Raw genomic sequence first — 15,591 nt, forward strand, 5'->3', positions numbered from 1 at the left:
TCCCCATGCCCCCTACTCACCACAGTCAGGCACGAGCTTGACCTGTCTATAGGGTGACCAGCCCTAGGGAACAGCTCGTGATCATATGTATTTACTGGGTGTTTAAAGTCAGCTCCCACTGCTTTCCACAAGGTCAGGGTTTCTGTCTGTTTTGTTCACTGCTCATATTCTTGACCTGGCCTATTGCCTGACACATGAAAAACGTATAATAAAACTTCACTGAATGAATGAATGACTCTCAGCCCAGTGGCCGGGTTTCCAGGACATCTGCCAGCTTTGTGGAGATGATCCCAGCTTCTAAAGCAATAATAGCTTCACACGTCCCATGGCTCCTTCTCACAAGGGGAGTGTTTATATGAGAGAGAGCAGCAGATGGGCCAGAAGGCTCAGTCCCACACAGAAACCAGCCTGCTGGGTGTGGCTGACGCTGCCCCCCAGATAGGGAAGCAAGAGTAACCACTGCTCGTGTGGACGTGGGCTCTGGGTCTTTCATCGAGGGAATATATTTTTAGCATCTCCACGTGCCATACACTCTTCTAGGCTCCAGGGTTAGGGTTAGAGAGACAAGGCCCCTGCCCCATGGAGCCTACATTCTAATGGGGCAAACAAAGAAAGAAGAAGATGGACTTCCCTGGTGGTCCAGTGGTTAAGAATCCACCTATAAGTCCACGAACCTATGGTCACCTTATCTTCGACAAAGGAGGCAAGGATATACAATGGAAAAAAGATAACCTCTTCAACAAGTGGTGCTGGGAAAACTGGTCAACCACCTGTAAAAGAATGAAACTAGAACACTTTCTAACACCATACACAAAAATAAACTCAAAATGGATTAAAGATCTAAATGTAAGACCAGAAACTATAAGACTCCTAGAGGAGAACATAGGCAAAACACTCTCCGACATAAATCACAGCAGGATCCTCTATGACCCACATCCCAGAATTTCAGAAATAAAAGCAAAAATAAACAAATGGGACCTAATGAAACTTAAAAGCTTTTGCACAACAAAGGAAACTATAAGCAAGGTGAAAAGACAGCCCTCAGATTGGGAGAAAATAATTGCAAATGAAGCAACAGACAAAGGATTAATCTCAAAAATATACAAGCAACTCCTCCAGCTCAACTCCAGAAAAATAAATGACCCAATCAAAAAATGGGCCAAAGAACTCAACAGACATTTCTCCAAGGAAGACATACAGATGGCTAACAAACACATGAAAAGATGCTCAACATCACTCATTATCAGAGAAGTGCAAATCAAAACCACAATGAGGTACCATTACACGCCAGTCAGGATGGCTGCTATCCAAAAGTCTACAAGCAATAAATGCTGGAGAGGGTGTGGAGAAAAGGGAACCCTCTTACACTGTTGGTGGGAATGCAAATTAGTACAGCCACTATGGAAAACAGTGTGGAGATTTCTTAAAAAGCTGGAAATAGAACTGCCATATGACCCAGCAATCCCACTTCTGGGCATACACCCCAAGGAAACCAGATCTGAAAGAGCCACATGCACCCCAATGTTCATCGCAGCACTGTTTATAATAGCCAGGACATGGAAGCAACCCAGATGCCCATCAGCAGACGAATGGATGAGGAAGCTGTGGTACATATACACCATGGAATACTACTTAGCCATTAAAAAGAATTCATTTGAATCAGTTCTAATGAGATGGATGAATCTGGAGCCCATTATACAGAGCGAAGTAACCAATGCAGGAGACATGGGTTCGATCCTTGATCCAGGAAGATCCCTCACGTGACGGGGCACCTAAACCCGCACACCACAACTATCGAGCCCATGTGCTGCAACTACTGAAGCCCACATGCTCTAGAGCCCACGGTCCACAAGAAAAGCCACTGCGATGAGAAACTCATGCACCACAGCTAGAGAGCAGCCTCCGCTCGCAGCAACTAGGGGAAGCCTGTACACACCAATGAAGACCCAGCGCAGCCAAAGACAAATACATAAATAAAAACAGAAAGAGAAAGATGGACTATGTCAGGGTCTAATAACGATTATAAAGGAAAAGAAAGGGTTGAAGGAATAAGAGACAGGATGAAGGTGGGGTGAGCATGCCATTTTTATGGTGTCAGAAAGGGCTGCTCTGAAGAGGTGATAACTGAGACCTGGCTGAAGGGAAGGAGCTGGTCATAGGATGACTGTGGTAAAGAGTTTTAGGCAGAGGGAAAAGCAAGTGCAAAGGCCCTAGGGTGGGGACCATCTTGGTGAGTCTGAATAAAAGTCAGAATTCCAGTGTGACTGGCACAGCTGTGGAGGATAAAAGCCTGACTGGAGGAGGTGGGAGGTGAGAATGTATTATGAGGTCTTTCAATGGTTTGGGGGCTTCCCTGGCGGATCCGATGGTAAAGAATCCATCTGCAATGCGGGAGACCTGGGGTTCCATCCCTGGGTTGGGAAGATCCCCTGGAGGAGTGCATGGCAACCCACTCCAGTATTCTTGCCTGGGAAATCCCATGGACAGAGGAGCCTGGCGGGCTACAATCCATGGGTCACAAAGAGTCGGACACAACTGAAGCAACTTAGCACATCAATGGTTTTGCTGTAAATGGAAGTAGAAAAACAAGGTAGTAGCTGGTTAGGGGGAGTATTTGGCTAGTTAGTCATTTATCTCTTTGAGATGGGAATCATTACAGCTTATTGGTCATCAGTGGAAATGATCCAATGGATAAGGAGACAGCTGCTATGAGAGGGGGAGGATTTTCAGGAATAAAAGTCCTTGAAAACTGGGAAAGGACAGGATTCAGTGCTCAAACACCAGGATTGATCAGTCTTGAGAGGTAAGGAGTTGCCTGTTGCTAGAAGCATTCAAATTTACACTAGAAGACCTGAGAGGGCTTGTCTCTGTATCCCCCAGCACCTGACATAAACTGGGTATTCAACAATGTTAGGTGCACAAATAAATGAGCAAAGCTGTAAAGGGAAAATCAAGAATGACATGAGCGGCTGGACCAGATAACCTTCTAACCAGAGTGCCTTCAGGCCCACAGAGAGTGGACATGCCTGGAAACTGTGGAGCACAGCAACGTTGATCTCAACGACAGCCCGGTCCTTCCAGAGTGAGGCCAGCTTGTGCGTTTCCAGGCCCATCCTTCTGCCCACTTCCTGTAGAGGCAGAGAAATGGGGGTGAGTCAGTCCCTGGGGCTCCACCCGCAGGCCCGCACCTCCAGCCGGCCCAGCTGGATGGCCCTCATTACCTCCAGGATGTTGTATCGCTGGACGTCACAGAAGTCCCGGACTCCAATCTCCGTGCCCATGTACCACCCGTTGAAGGGGCATCCTGGGAACTCAAGGCCGCCCACCTCGAGCAGCATGTTGGCCACGGCTGGCAGGGCGTACCACTTGAGCTCCAGCTCCCGGAACCATTCGTACCTGGCAGGGAGGCAGAGCTGGTGGCAATGGCGCCTTCACTGTGGCCCACGCTCACCCCCTAATAAAAGCCTCAGAAAAAGTCAACCAAGAAAACGCCTTTTCAAGTGCTGATCTCTAAGTTCATCCCACCTGGAGGGGTGAATTGGACATAACATGTGTCATTGGCTAATTATGCATTCATTCATGAGATTTTTCAAGCAATCATATTAAGCATCAAGTAAGTGGCAGGCTCTGGGCTAAATGCTGAGGACTCAACAGAACACAGCAATTAAGGATCCCAGTGTCAGAAAGCCTAGGTTCAAGTTCTGGCTGACTGATTACCAGCTGTGTGACCTTCAGATATTATTCAGCCTGTCTGAGCCTCAGCATCCCCACCAGCAAAGTAGAGATAAATCATGGGGTTACTGTGAAGATAACAGTACCCTTTACTTGTATATTCATTCACTCCAGAAATATTTATAACTGAGTACCTACTATGAGCCAGGCATCTTGCTAGGAGTTGGGGATATATTGCTGAACAAGAAAGACAAGATCCCTAATTTTTAAAGAACTTACAGACTATAAATAGGTAAACAAATAAATAAATAAGAAGATAAAGACAAGGTGATGGGACTTGCCTGTGGTCCACTGGTTAAGAATCTGTCTTGCAATGTAGGGGACTCGGGTTGGATCCCTGGTCGGGGAACTAAGATAACTATGGTCCCATGTGCTAAGGAGCTGCTGAGCCCAAGGGCCACAACCAGAGAGAGTTCGCTATGCTTCCCAAGTGACACTAATGGTAAAGAACCTGTCTGCCAATGCACAAGACATAAGAGATGTGGGTTTGGTCCTTGGGTTGGGAAGACCCCTGAAGGAGGAAATGGCAACCCACTCCAGTATTCCTGCCTGGAGAATCCCATGGACTGTCAGGCTCCCATCCATAGGGTCACAAAGAGCCAGACATGACTGAAGCGACTTAGCACGCACACACAGAGTCTGTACACCACAACTTAGACCCAACGCATGCAAATAAATCAATATTTAAAAAAAAAAAAAAGAAGCACAAAGTGATATGTTAGGTGAAGGGTAAGGGTTCCTACTCTAGACTAGGTGTTCAGAAGAGGCTTCTCAGAATGGGTAATGGAAATACCTAGTTAACAAGAAATGAACTCTGCAAAATTCTGAAGAAAGGGCCTGTCAGGCAGAGAGAACAGTAAGTGCAAAGGCCCTGAGGTAGGACTAAGTTCAGTATATTCAGAGAATAAAAATAATAGCCCAGCCTAAGGCCTGCTACATAGCGAGTGTCAATGTATGGAGGTACTTTTGTAATTTTGTAATTATGAGGTATTTTTGTAATTCAGCCCTGGAGCAGGGGCTGAACCTGATGAGCTCTTGAAGTACTGGCACCCTATCCTGTCACCACAGTCAGGAGATGAATGGCTAAGAGAGTTGGCAGGAAGGTCAAAGAGGCCTGAGCTATCCAGTGTGAGAATCTCAGGGCCTTTCAAGGCTTCCCCTCCCGAGGTCACCACTTGCCAAGCTCCCAGGGCCCATTGCTCTCCCTAAGCCACTGCTTTCCTGTCCCCAGCAGCATCTTCTCATAGGTCTGAGGCCCGACAAAGCTGCTGAACAGGGTGAAGTGGTGGACTTGGAAAGCCAGCCCTTCTGGGCATCAAGCTGCTGCTGGCTGGGCTTTGGGGGAGGAGCAGGGAGGGTCCTGAGGACTGGATCTCTCTTCAGAAAGGAGGGGGCATGCGTGTGAACGCACACTGCCAGCACCCACAGCCTGCTTACCTGGGATGTTCCATGGGCACCTCGAGTACAAGGTCAGGGGGGATTTCGAAGAGCTCTGGGTCGCGGCCGTCAGCCTGCAGAACTAGAGGCAACACGTCGAAGCGGCTGTACTTGGGCTTCCAGCCGAGGTCGATGCACAGCTGGGGGCAAGACACGCCCAGTGAGCCTGGAGATCCAGGTCCCCGGGCCGCTCTGGGCTCTGCTCTCACCCGCCAAAGCTGGGTCCGATACCTGTGTGAACTCCACGTTGGCGGGGTCCCCTCTGATGCTGCCATCCGGCATCTGGTAGCCGGCATAGCGGATGAGCTGGGCGTTCCAGACCCGGAAGTCGTGCTTCCCATCGCTCCGCTGGGGGAACACGGTGATGGCCGACCTTTCCCAAGACGAGGATGGTACTGTTTGCCACCCGGCTTCGGTGGGGGCTTCCAGCCACCACCCCCCTAACAGGTCCCCCTCCCCTCCCATCTTCCCACTCCCCAGCGCTCTACACCCAAGCTAACTGAACCAAACCCCTGCAGCCCTGAGACATAACAAGCTCTCGCCAGCCTCTGTGTAGCCTGTCCACTTCCTGACATATCTTCTCCTTCCTTGTCCCTCCAGCTCCTGCCCTTCCTTCCAGATCAGCGCAGGGACCACCACCACCCCTCCAGGGAGCCCTTCCCACCCTTCAGGCTGTCCCAGCCCTTTCTGCAGATGGACCGTATCTCTCTTTTAGGCATTGAGTTAGCTGGGTGCTTGTCTAGTGCAAGGTGTAGGTTCATAGCGGGCTGGAGCCTCGTCTTAGGGTCCTACTCACTTCCCACCCCCAAGCCTAGTCCTGGGTTGGGTCCCCATCAGGCAGACACTGAGTGTTTGCCAAATAGAGAAATGAATGAATGACCGAATGAGTTGGCCTTGACCTCCTTGTTTGGGCGGGGGTGGGGGAGGGGGGGACGGTAAGGCGGGGGTGGGTACGGATGAGCAGCGAGTCCCCCACCCCCACACCCCACACCACACTGGACCCATCGGCTGCAAAACCAACTTCTCATCCCCTCTACAAAGTGGGGACCCTAACCTTGAAGTGTGAAGTTACCCTCTTAAAGATGCCCCCTGTCTCCTCTAAGTGGCTCCAAGTCAAATAGAAACCAAGGAAATGGGCCACTGACATGCACTAAGCTCACGGAGACGAGCTCACTGTGAAGACTCCCTGAAGAAGCCGAAGTCTTCCTACTTTCTTTCTCTCTGGCCTCTCCAGGAGCTTAAACCTGCCTGCATCTCTTGGCTAAGCCTCAGGGGGCTGTGCGGGGCCCCAGCCGTAGCCTCGGGAAAGGCACACGCACCTGATGTTGCCATTGTTGGTGGCATAACGCACGTGTCTGCAGAGGTGTTCGAACATTTCCTGGGCCGTGGAACAGCTCCGGGCGTCGAAGACCTGCGCACAGCCCACCCAGACCATGCCCGTCAAGGACCAGGAGGACAGAGGCCTCAGCAGGGCTGATCAGAAGCTAACTCATGAGGGACTGAAAAAGTGGCCCAAATCCCCACCACCTGAACATCCTGCAGAGACATGCACCCGCCCCCCGCCCCTTCTTCCTTCTTCTGCTTTCCTAGGGGAGCCCAGGCGCCCCCCCACACCCCCCACTTGGAAGACCCTATCTAAACCTAACTCAAGAAAACCAGATTCTCAAGCACCATGAACCAGGATTCCCACAGCATAGTTGCTCTACACATTTCACACATGGCCTCCAGCACATTTCATTATAGCCACAGCCCATTCCATTGGCATGTCTCATGTATTTATCTGTCCAAGTACTTTCACTATTGTTGTTGTTTAGTCACTAAGTCGTGCCTGACTCTTTTGTGACCCCATGGACTGTAGCCCACCAGGCTCCTCTGTCCATGGGATTTCCCAGGCAAGAATACTAGAGTGGGTTGCCATTTCCTCTTCCAGGGATCTTCCCGACCCAGGGATCGAACCTGCGTCTCCTGCATTGGCAGGCAGATTCTTTACCACTGAGCCACCTGGGAAGCCCACAGTTACCCAGCAATAAATGTAAAGATGACCTAGGAGGCTAGGATAAAGAAAATGTCTTCTAAAAGCAAGAATTCAATCAAGGTAAACAACCGGGTCCACAGCAATAATAGCAAGGTCATTGGTTTCATGCTGGCATTTAGTCTCTCAGATTTAACACAAGGGAGAAAGATGGGCTAGAAATCCTGGTGCAGAAATTGGAGTCTAGACTCTGGGGGGTGGGGGTGGGTGTCTGTGAGCCCCCATCTCAAGTGCAGGGACGGAGAGAGAGAAGGTGAGGACCCTGCACACAGCTCAGGGCCCGCCTGCCCACCCCCCAGCTTCCTCTCCCGCTCCTCCCTCCTCCGTCTAAAGGCATCAACCTGCAGGTTCGACCACTGGATCCTCCCGATGCAGCGGGGGGCATTGCGCCAGGCCTGCTTGGTGGCGAAGATGAGCTCATCTCCCGTCAGCTGGTAGGTTCCTGTTGTTTCTATCTCCTTTGTTACCGCTTCCACCCTGGCCAGATGTTCCTCTATTTTTGCCCTGCGGGACAGGAAGACATCAGGAAGATCAACAATGAGATGGCTTTAAATGGAGACTGATTGAATCCACAGAAGCAGGAACTGAACGAGGACACCAGGAGGGCAAGATGTCGCTTATGGAGACCGTCCCTTCCAGGGCAGCTTCATGGGCATGCGTCCAGGGCACCGAGCTCGGCAGGGCCCCCCACAGGGCTTAATGCTCTGCTCTGACTGTCTTGAATTCTCAATCATTCATGAACAGGAAGCCATCGTTTTATTTTCACACTGGGTCTTGCAAGTTACATAGCTGGTCCTGATCCCACCGGCACCCTTCTTGTTTCAAGGCGCCTCTTCTCTAGCCACACACGTCTCAGCGAGGAGTGCAATGCTTTTCAATGGTCTTGCAAGACCCAGACCAGCATCCATCAGGCTGCAGCAACATCCTGCCTCTTGACCAGGGGAGCACCCATCCACCTTCTCTTGGTTAAGAGATGAGTCAGGTCCTCCCCCAGCGCTCCTCTGCACAGTCACTAATAAGCCAGGTCCTGGGCAACGCCACGCATAGTCAGGGTCCCACTGAGTCTGTGATGGAGGCGTTTTTGTGTCCTTGTAGTCAGTGTATCTGGAAGGTTAAGTACTGGCCTGGAAACAGAAGTGTGATAAAAAGCAAGCCCAAGATTCAGACTTGGGTTGCCCCAATGCCAAGCCCAGGCTCTTAACCTTCTATATTCCACCCTGGGGGTGGTTCGCAAGCCCAGAGATGTGGAGGGCCTGCCCACACTTTCCTGGTCAGGTCCAGACAGGGACTGGCTCTCAGGACTCAGCCTTCAGGGCCCCAGGGCGGTTCAGGGAGGTGTCCTCCACAGAGTAGTCCAACATCGCAGGGTCTCCACAGCAAGCTTTCTCAAACCTGGTGTCACTCGGCCAGCTCTCCCATGTGAGACTGCCAAACTGGCTCCTGCCCTGCCCTCCCAGGCTTGTAAAAACATCCCACAGCCAGGAAGGTTTTGAAACACACGCACACAGAGCAACCTTGAGATTTCCAATCAGCACCAAAGACGTCTGAAAGTGCAACAAACAAAACTATTTAAGGAATGAATTCTTGATTAAGGAGAGTGGACAACTCAGGACAAAATGGCCTTTCAGTGGATGAAGAGTGTCTCGACAACTCTTCCTTGATTAAAGAAAAAAACTCAAAGACAAAACACTTGGCGATATTTATCTTCGAGGACATTCCTCGCATAAGGAACTGCTGGGTGAGATTGAGGCTGCCCCACCAATGGCAGCCCTCCCCCGACAACCTGCAAAGCTTCTAGCAATATTTTTCATTCTGCATCCAAGCATGAAGATAGTAGCGACTACCACAACAATGATGCTGCCAACATACTTAGTAGTGTTAATATGTGACTTTTAAAGAAAAGATTACATTTTTACTCAATTCTTTTGGAGTTTTACATTATACTGTTGTTTTCAAATAGTCACATTTCTGAGGCACTAAAATGTTATGATGCCTAATAGTTCTGAAAAAAAGGGAGTGGCTTTTGGCATCGGTAAACTGGCTTTGGACAGAATATTCAGAAAGTTATCATTTCTGACTATACAATGCTTCACCTACGAAAGACTGAACTGGCCCAGGTGTGAGAATGGGCTGCCATCTGTCACTCACACCCCTGAGACCGCTTGGGGGAAACCAAGACACGGACTTGTGACTGTGAAAACTTCTTCCCTCTGTGAAAAGCAAATGGGTTTGAAAAGCTATCAGCAGCAGCCCTGTAGCTTCCCCAGCTAACCACCCCCCAACTGCCTTCCAAACACGAGCAGGAACCCCTTAGGTCCAGCATGAAGTCAGAGCCTTCAAAATCAAAGAGCTGGACACTAGATCATTGAGTTCTAAAGCAAGGGCTCTGGCTTAAAATGCCTGAGTTCACATCCCAGCTCTGGGACTTCAGAGCATGTGACTTTGAGCAAGTTATATCTCCTCCATGGGCTCTGGCTTCCTTGTCTGTAGATCAGGTAAGGTAATAACAGTACCAGTCCCGTAGAGCTGTGGTGAGCCTTACGTACAAGGCAGAGTCCGGAATATACCTAGCACATCAAAACAGTGAAGCCCATTGAGAAAATTCCTGGGGGCTTCCCTGGTGGTCTAGTGCTTAAGAATCCACCTGCCAATGTGGGGGACATGGGTTTGCGCCCTGGTCTGGAAAGATCCCACATGCTGCAGGGTAACAAAGCTCATGTGCCACAACTACTGAGCCCCCACGCCACAACTACTGCAGTCTGAGCGCCTAGAGCCTGTGCGCCATGGAAGTGAGAAGCCCACGCACCCCAATGAAGAGTAGCCCCCATTCACCTCAACTAGAAAAAGCCCATGCACAGCAACGAAGATCCAGCACAGCCAAAAGTAAAATGAATAAATCTTAAAGAAAAGAAAATTCCTGGACCCTGAAAGTCTTCTTAGTCAACAACTGAGCGGAAAACCTAAGGACCTTGGGCCTCCCAGTAACAGAGCATTTCTGCAGAGGTTTTATTTACACAATACAGGCGGGGGCAAACCCCTGACGGAGTTTTCAGTCTACTTAGAATTGCCTCCGGAGCTTTTAGAGAACAAGGATGTCCGCCCCCTCCCCACTTCCTGACAAGCTGATGCCCTTGCCCAGGGGACCCTGGCATCAGTATTTTACAAGGTCCGTAACAGCAACTACTGTGCAACCAGGCTGCAGGATCACTGGCCCCAGAAGATAAGGACCTCCTTCATAGACTCAAGGTCCCTTCCAGCTCACACACTGCAGGTCAGAGCCAAGGGGTGTGGCGTCACCAGGAGCCAATCTTTCTGCCGCAGTGGGTCCCAGGGTACTTCTGTGGCTCACTTCCTGCAGTAAAGTGCCTTGTGGGGCTGCATCATAAAAGCCACACTCCCCTCCCAGCCCATAAAACAGCAAATCCATTCCCTCGGCCTTTCTATCTTACAATCCCTTTGCGCATTTTTATTTTAAAGATATAAATGGACTTAAATTAAGAGCCATATATTTTATGCAACTCAGAGATACAGATCCCCACAGAGAACAGTGCAAAGAGCTCTCTCCAAGTCAAGTAGCCTGAATTCCAGCTGGGACTGAACTCTAGCTGCTACTGGGCTTCCTGGCTCACACCTGGAGGTGGAGGGCTTGGCTCGGTGGTCTCCGAGGTCCCTTCTATCTCTAACATTTCATAATAAAAGGTTTTGCATATCGACTCATTGCTTTGCACCAGGATGCTGTTTCAAATTTATTTAATCCTCGAAACAATCTTAGGAACAGTTTTATCATGACCCTGCTTTGGACCTATGAGGAAGTGGAGATGCAGAGAGGATCTATTTGGGAAATAGATTTCCCAAAAACACAGAACCAACTACTGGTTGAGCAGAATCCAAACTCAAACGTTTAGACACCTGACCCACATTTTCAACCACTACCGCCATGCTCCTTTCTCTTATGGTTTTGAGAACCTATCCAAGGTCTTTTCCCTGAAAAGCTGTGTCTTAGCCTTGGATTCACTGCAAATCTGGGAAGGAAAGAGGTTTGGGGTCAGAGGGAGATGGCAGGAGACTAGAGAGTTCAGGGGAGGGAGAGAGAGTGATGCTGAAGGAAGTGAGTCTTACTCTTTGAAGGAGCTATAATACTGGTTGACAAATTCGATAGCTTGAGGTAGAAGCTCATCTGGGGGGGTTGGCTTGTCCCGGGGTCCTATGGTCAAACTTTTGGGGTTCATGATGGATGCCAGGCAAGACTTGGACTTGCAAGAGAGATCCTGGAAAGAAAGAAGAGGCAGTGAGGCTGACCGCTTGGTTCCTCGGCACAGGCATTGATGGCCATCCTCTTCCAGGGCCAACTCTCCTGGCCACCTCCTTCTACTCTGGCTGTTCCAGTTCCCCGCCACCCCTCTCTACCTCTGTGGCACCTCCTTCTTGGGGTCGATCAGGCTTTCCCCCCATCCATATCTCCTCTCCTCTGACTGGCTGTACACCGCGGACTGTGGGCTGGGGCTGCCTCCCAGCCAGCCCCAGTTGTTCTTTAGTCACTCAATTGTGTCTGACTCTTTTGCAACCCCAGAGACTGGAACTCTCCAGGATCCTCTGTCCATGGAATTTTCCAGGCAAGAATACTGGAGTGGGCTGCCATCTCCTTCTCCAGGAGGGTCTTCTGAGCCAGGGATCAAACCCGGGGCTCCTGAGTCTCCTGCATTGGCAGCCAGATTCTTTACAACTGAGCCCCAGCCAGCCCCAGCCCCAGAGCACAGTCAACAGTTCGAATGCTGGGAACATCTTGACTATCTTCTCATTTAAAGAAGCTGATATGACTCCTGGGGACAAACTATTGCTGTTCAGCCAAAATGAACTGAGAAGGTGCAAATCCCAAAGTAGGGGATGGCACAGAAAAAATACTGAAAGAAAGTACACCCATAGGTGAACAGGGGTCATTTCTGGAAGGTGTGGGAAATGATTCTGCTTTCGTGGCCTTGAAATTTTCAATCCTTTCCTACTTTATAATCACAGAATGCATAAGAAACCTAGAAGGTAAGAAGCCTTAAAGGGCACTTAGTCCAACTACTCACTGGATTCTTGGAACCCCTCTCCAATCTCCCTATCAAATAGCACTTGAATCCTTTTTGTGACAGGGAGCTCACTACCTTATGATGTAGTTCAGTCCAGCTTTGGGCAATTCTGTTAGAAAATTCTCCCTGATATAATGATGAAATCTGTCTCTCTGAGAAAGAATTCATTTGTTCCTATAATTATCTCACCTTCTAGATTATCCATCATCCCTGGGGTAGGGGGAGGGAGGGTGGGTGGGAGAGTGGTATGAAGCTAACAGAGAATTAGCATCATTTAGTCCTACTGTGATTCATGAGAAACAAGAGTCTCTGTTCCCAGTACCCTTTGCTGAAGCAGATGGCTGTCTGGTTTGCTGAGGGGGACATCTGTTTGATTCATTAACAGCCTTGATGGCTTTGCCAGTTTGGGACAAAAGGGGTTCTTGAGGGACTTCCCTGGTGGTCCAGTGGTTAAGAATCTGCCTGGCAATCTCTGTTCGGGGAACTAAGATCCCACATGTCACAGGGCAACTAAGCCTGTGTGCCACAACTACTGAGCCCACACTGAAGACCGCATGACATAACAAAGGTCTCACATACCTCAACTAAGACCCAAGGAAGCCAGAAGAAAAGAAAAAGGAAAGTAGTTCCTCAGACTGCTCACCCCTTTGGCCTTCTGGTGAAGCGTGTCTTGGAAAGTCACTCCGCTGCCCCAGTTTTTGACCCTCACATGCCGTGGACAGGCTGATGGGGGTGCGTCCAGCTTGCCCAGGGACTCTGGAGACGTCTAAGAGGGAGGGAAAAAAAACAGGAGTTTCCAAGTGCCTCCGACCCCAGGACCGCAGAGGTCTCTCCCGCCCTGAGGCCCTGCTCGGGCTTCGGGTGGGTGGGGAGCTGTAGGCGGGGACATGGGTCGAGCTGTCAGCCCACGGCCCTCCTCCCTTTCCGGTAGCCAGGCCACCTGGGCCAGAGTCTGCTGGGAGCTCCAGGTGCCTGGGCCACTGGCCAGGCTCCTGTCCTCATCCAAGCGCCTGCCAAATGCTCTCTCAGGGGAACTGCAACAGGAGGGATTAAGAGGTCTACACGGCACAGATTACCATCACAGCCGCTAATCCTGAGAATAGAAAAACGGGACAAGGAAGAAGGGATCACGGCCTTCAGGCAGGCACTGAAGAATATGCAAACCAGTCCTCTGCCCACCTCTGTGGAACACTAAGGGCCAAAGCACGTAGGGAAGACGGAACCGGTGGACCAGAGGCTGGGGCCGGGGTTGGAGGCTCAGCCGCCAAGTCTGGGATCACTTCTGAGGGTCTCACTGACTCCACCAGTGGTCTGCTCCCTCCCAGGTCTGCCAGCCCACACAGCAAGTCACCCAGATGCCCACCCCCCTGGGGGGCCACCACTCCTGATCACCGTGGTTCACCCCCTCTCTCCCAAAGCTCTTCCTTGCCCCTACCTGTGTTCCCGGGTCTCTACTCACTGCCCAGACCCCAGCGTCCACCAGGCTGCCCAGCCCGCACCTGTCTGGGCCAGGGAGGAAGGGGCTTCCCTCACCCGAGTGACTCACTGACCTTTACCGTCCCCGTGAGGGGCTGGGGAGACTCATTCCCGTGCTTGCCCGGGCTGTGACGTTTGGGGTCATCCTGTGTCACTGGACTGCAAGAGGAAACAGCTCTCATGAGATGGAGTGTCCGAGGGCAGAGAGGGAACTCAGGGTCGCCTCAGCCGGCCCTCATTTGACGAAGCGGGGAGTGAGGTCTAGAGGGTGGGAGTGAATGTCATGGTTTCCAGCCAACGTGGTGGAGGAGGCAGCCTCTGCACCATCGCCACACAGCTTCCTCTTCTCCCCCTCACCTGGCCCCCCAACAAAGCCAAACAGTCAAGAGGGGAGCTGAGCCAAAGCTAACAGGCCAAAGGGTGACCCACAGAAGCTCTGTGAAGATGACTCCCTGAGAAGCCTTGTAAACAAGGTACAGAGCGGAGCTGGCAGAGAACAGCTCCTTCAACCCTGCCCTCCCGGGCCAGCAGTATTGCCCGCCACCCCACCCACTCCCTCTTTGGGACTTAAGCTTTTTTCTTTAAAGCACTTGGTTCATCCTGGTTTATTTATTTATTCTAAAATTTTATTATGGAAAATGTTAAACAGACACAATTAGAGAGAAGAGTGTAATAAACCCCTGTAAGCCTGTCACCCAGATTCAGCCCAATGAAACAATTATCAACCCACGGCCAATTCTGTTTCAGCATTACTCTCCCGGACGCTGCTGTCATTTTAAAGCAAGTCTGAGACATCATGCCACCCATAAATATCTCAGTATTTCTGGAAGATAAGGACACTTAAAAATAAATTGGTTATATTTGTTTGAAAACAACAGATTTAAAAGCATTTAACTTGGGACTTCCCTAGTGATCCAGTGGCTGGGACTCTGAGCTTCCAATGCAAGGGGCCCAGGTTTGATCCTCTGGTCAGGGAACTAGATCCCACATGCCGCAACTAAGACCCAGTGCAGCCAAATAAATATTTTAAAAAGAAGAAGAATTTAACCTATCATTTGAAGAAGAAAAAGCTAGCTCATTTTCCACCTTATACACATTTGTGATGTTGGAAAATGACAAATGAGTGTATGCTGCTTTATTAGAAAAAGTAATGACGTTTACATCGAGCTGTGCTATGCTCAGTTAATCAGTTGTGTTGGACTCTTTGCCACCCCATGGACTGTAGCCCACCAGGCTCCTCTGTCCATAGGGATTCTCCAGGCAAGAATACTAGAGTGGACTGCCATGTGCTCCTCCAGGGGATCTTCCCAACCCAGGGATCAAACCCAGGTCTCCCACGTTGCAGGCAGATTCTTAACCATCTGAGCCACCAGGGACAACTGTTTACATTAGCATTATGTAATTAACTACATATATTATATGGTTGCATTGTATGATTTATAGCTATAAAGAGATAGCGTCCCTTTAAGAGAACATGAGTATGTATCAGAAAGCATCTTCATTCTGATTCAAGTGATTCAGGGGGCCTATACCACGCCTTCCCTGTGATTGGCTATCGTCACCCCACTGATCTGATCTGGTGTGCCCTGCCAGAAAAAAAGCCAACACAGGGTAATCTGGACACTCAGGACAGGTAAGCCATGACTGAGTAGTCATCATGGGGCTGCTTACACGGGAAGGTGTTTTGAGGCTGGGGCCCTCAGGGGGGCAATGCCTTACTGCTCTTCTCATGCTTTCACCATCACCCCTCACCCCGTTACACCGTGTCACTCTTGTTTCCTCTCCGTTACTGACTCAATGGACATGAGTTTGACCAAGCTCTGGGAGTTGGTGATGGACAGG

At 50.2% G+C, this 15,591-nt stretch overlaps 1 protein-coding gene across 1 annotated transcript in view; it reads right to left on the bottom strand.

Moving 5' to 3' along the window:
- The window catches only part of NOS2 (nitric oxide synthase 2), a 41,398-nt gene that overhangs the window by 18,625 nt on the left and 7,182 nt on the right, over positions 1-15,591 (bottom strand). The window contains exons 2-10 of the mRNA XM_020902078.2: positions 13,824-13,908; positions 12,917-13,039; positions 11,321-11,469; positions 7,543-7,705; positions 6,489-6,580; positions 5,401-5,542; positions 5,170-5,309; positions 3,222-3,396; positions 3,027-3,128 (exon numbers count right to left, since the gene is read on the bottom strand). Coding sequence (XP_020757737.2) covers positions 3,027-3,128; positions 3,222-3,396; positions 5,170-5,309; positions 5,401-5,542; positions 6,489-6,580; positions 7,543-7,705; positions 11,321-11,469; positions 12,917-13,039; positions 13,824-13,908 — 1,171 coding nt within the window. The remainder of the gene's footprint in view (positions 1-3,026; positions 3,129-3,221; positions 3,397-5,169; positions 5,310-5,400; positions 5,543-6,488; positions 6,581-7,542; positions 7,706-11,320; positions 11,470-12,916; positions 13,040-13,823; positions 13,909-15,591) is intronic.

Source organism: Odocoileus virginianus, chromosome 17, assembly GCF_023699985.2.
Source record: "Odocoileus virginianus isolate 20LAN1187 ecotype Illinois chromosome 17, Ovbor_1.2, whole genome shotgun sequence".
Lineage (NCBI taxonomy): Eukaryota > Metazoa > Chordata > Mammalia > Artiodactyla > Cervidae > Odocoileus > Odocoileus virginianus.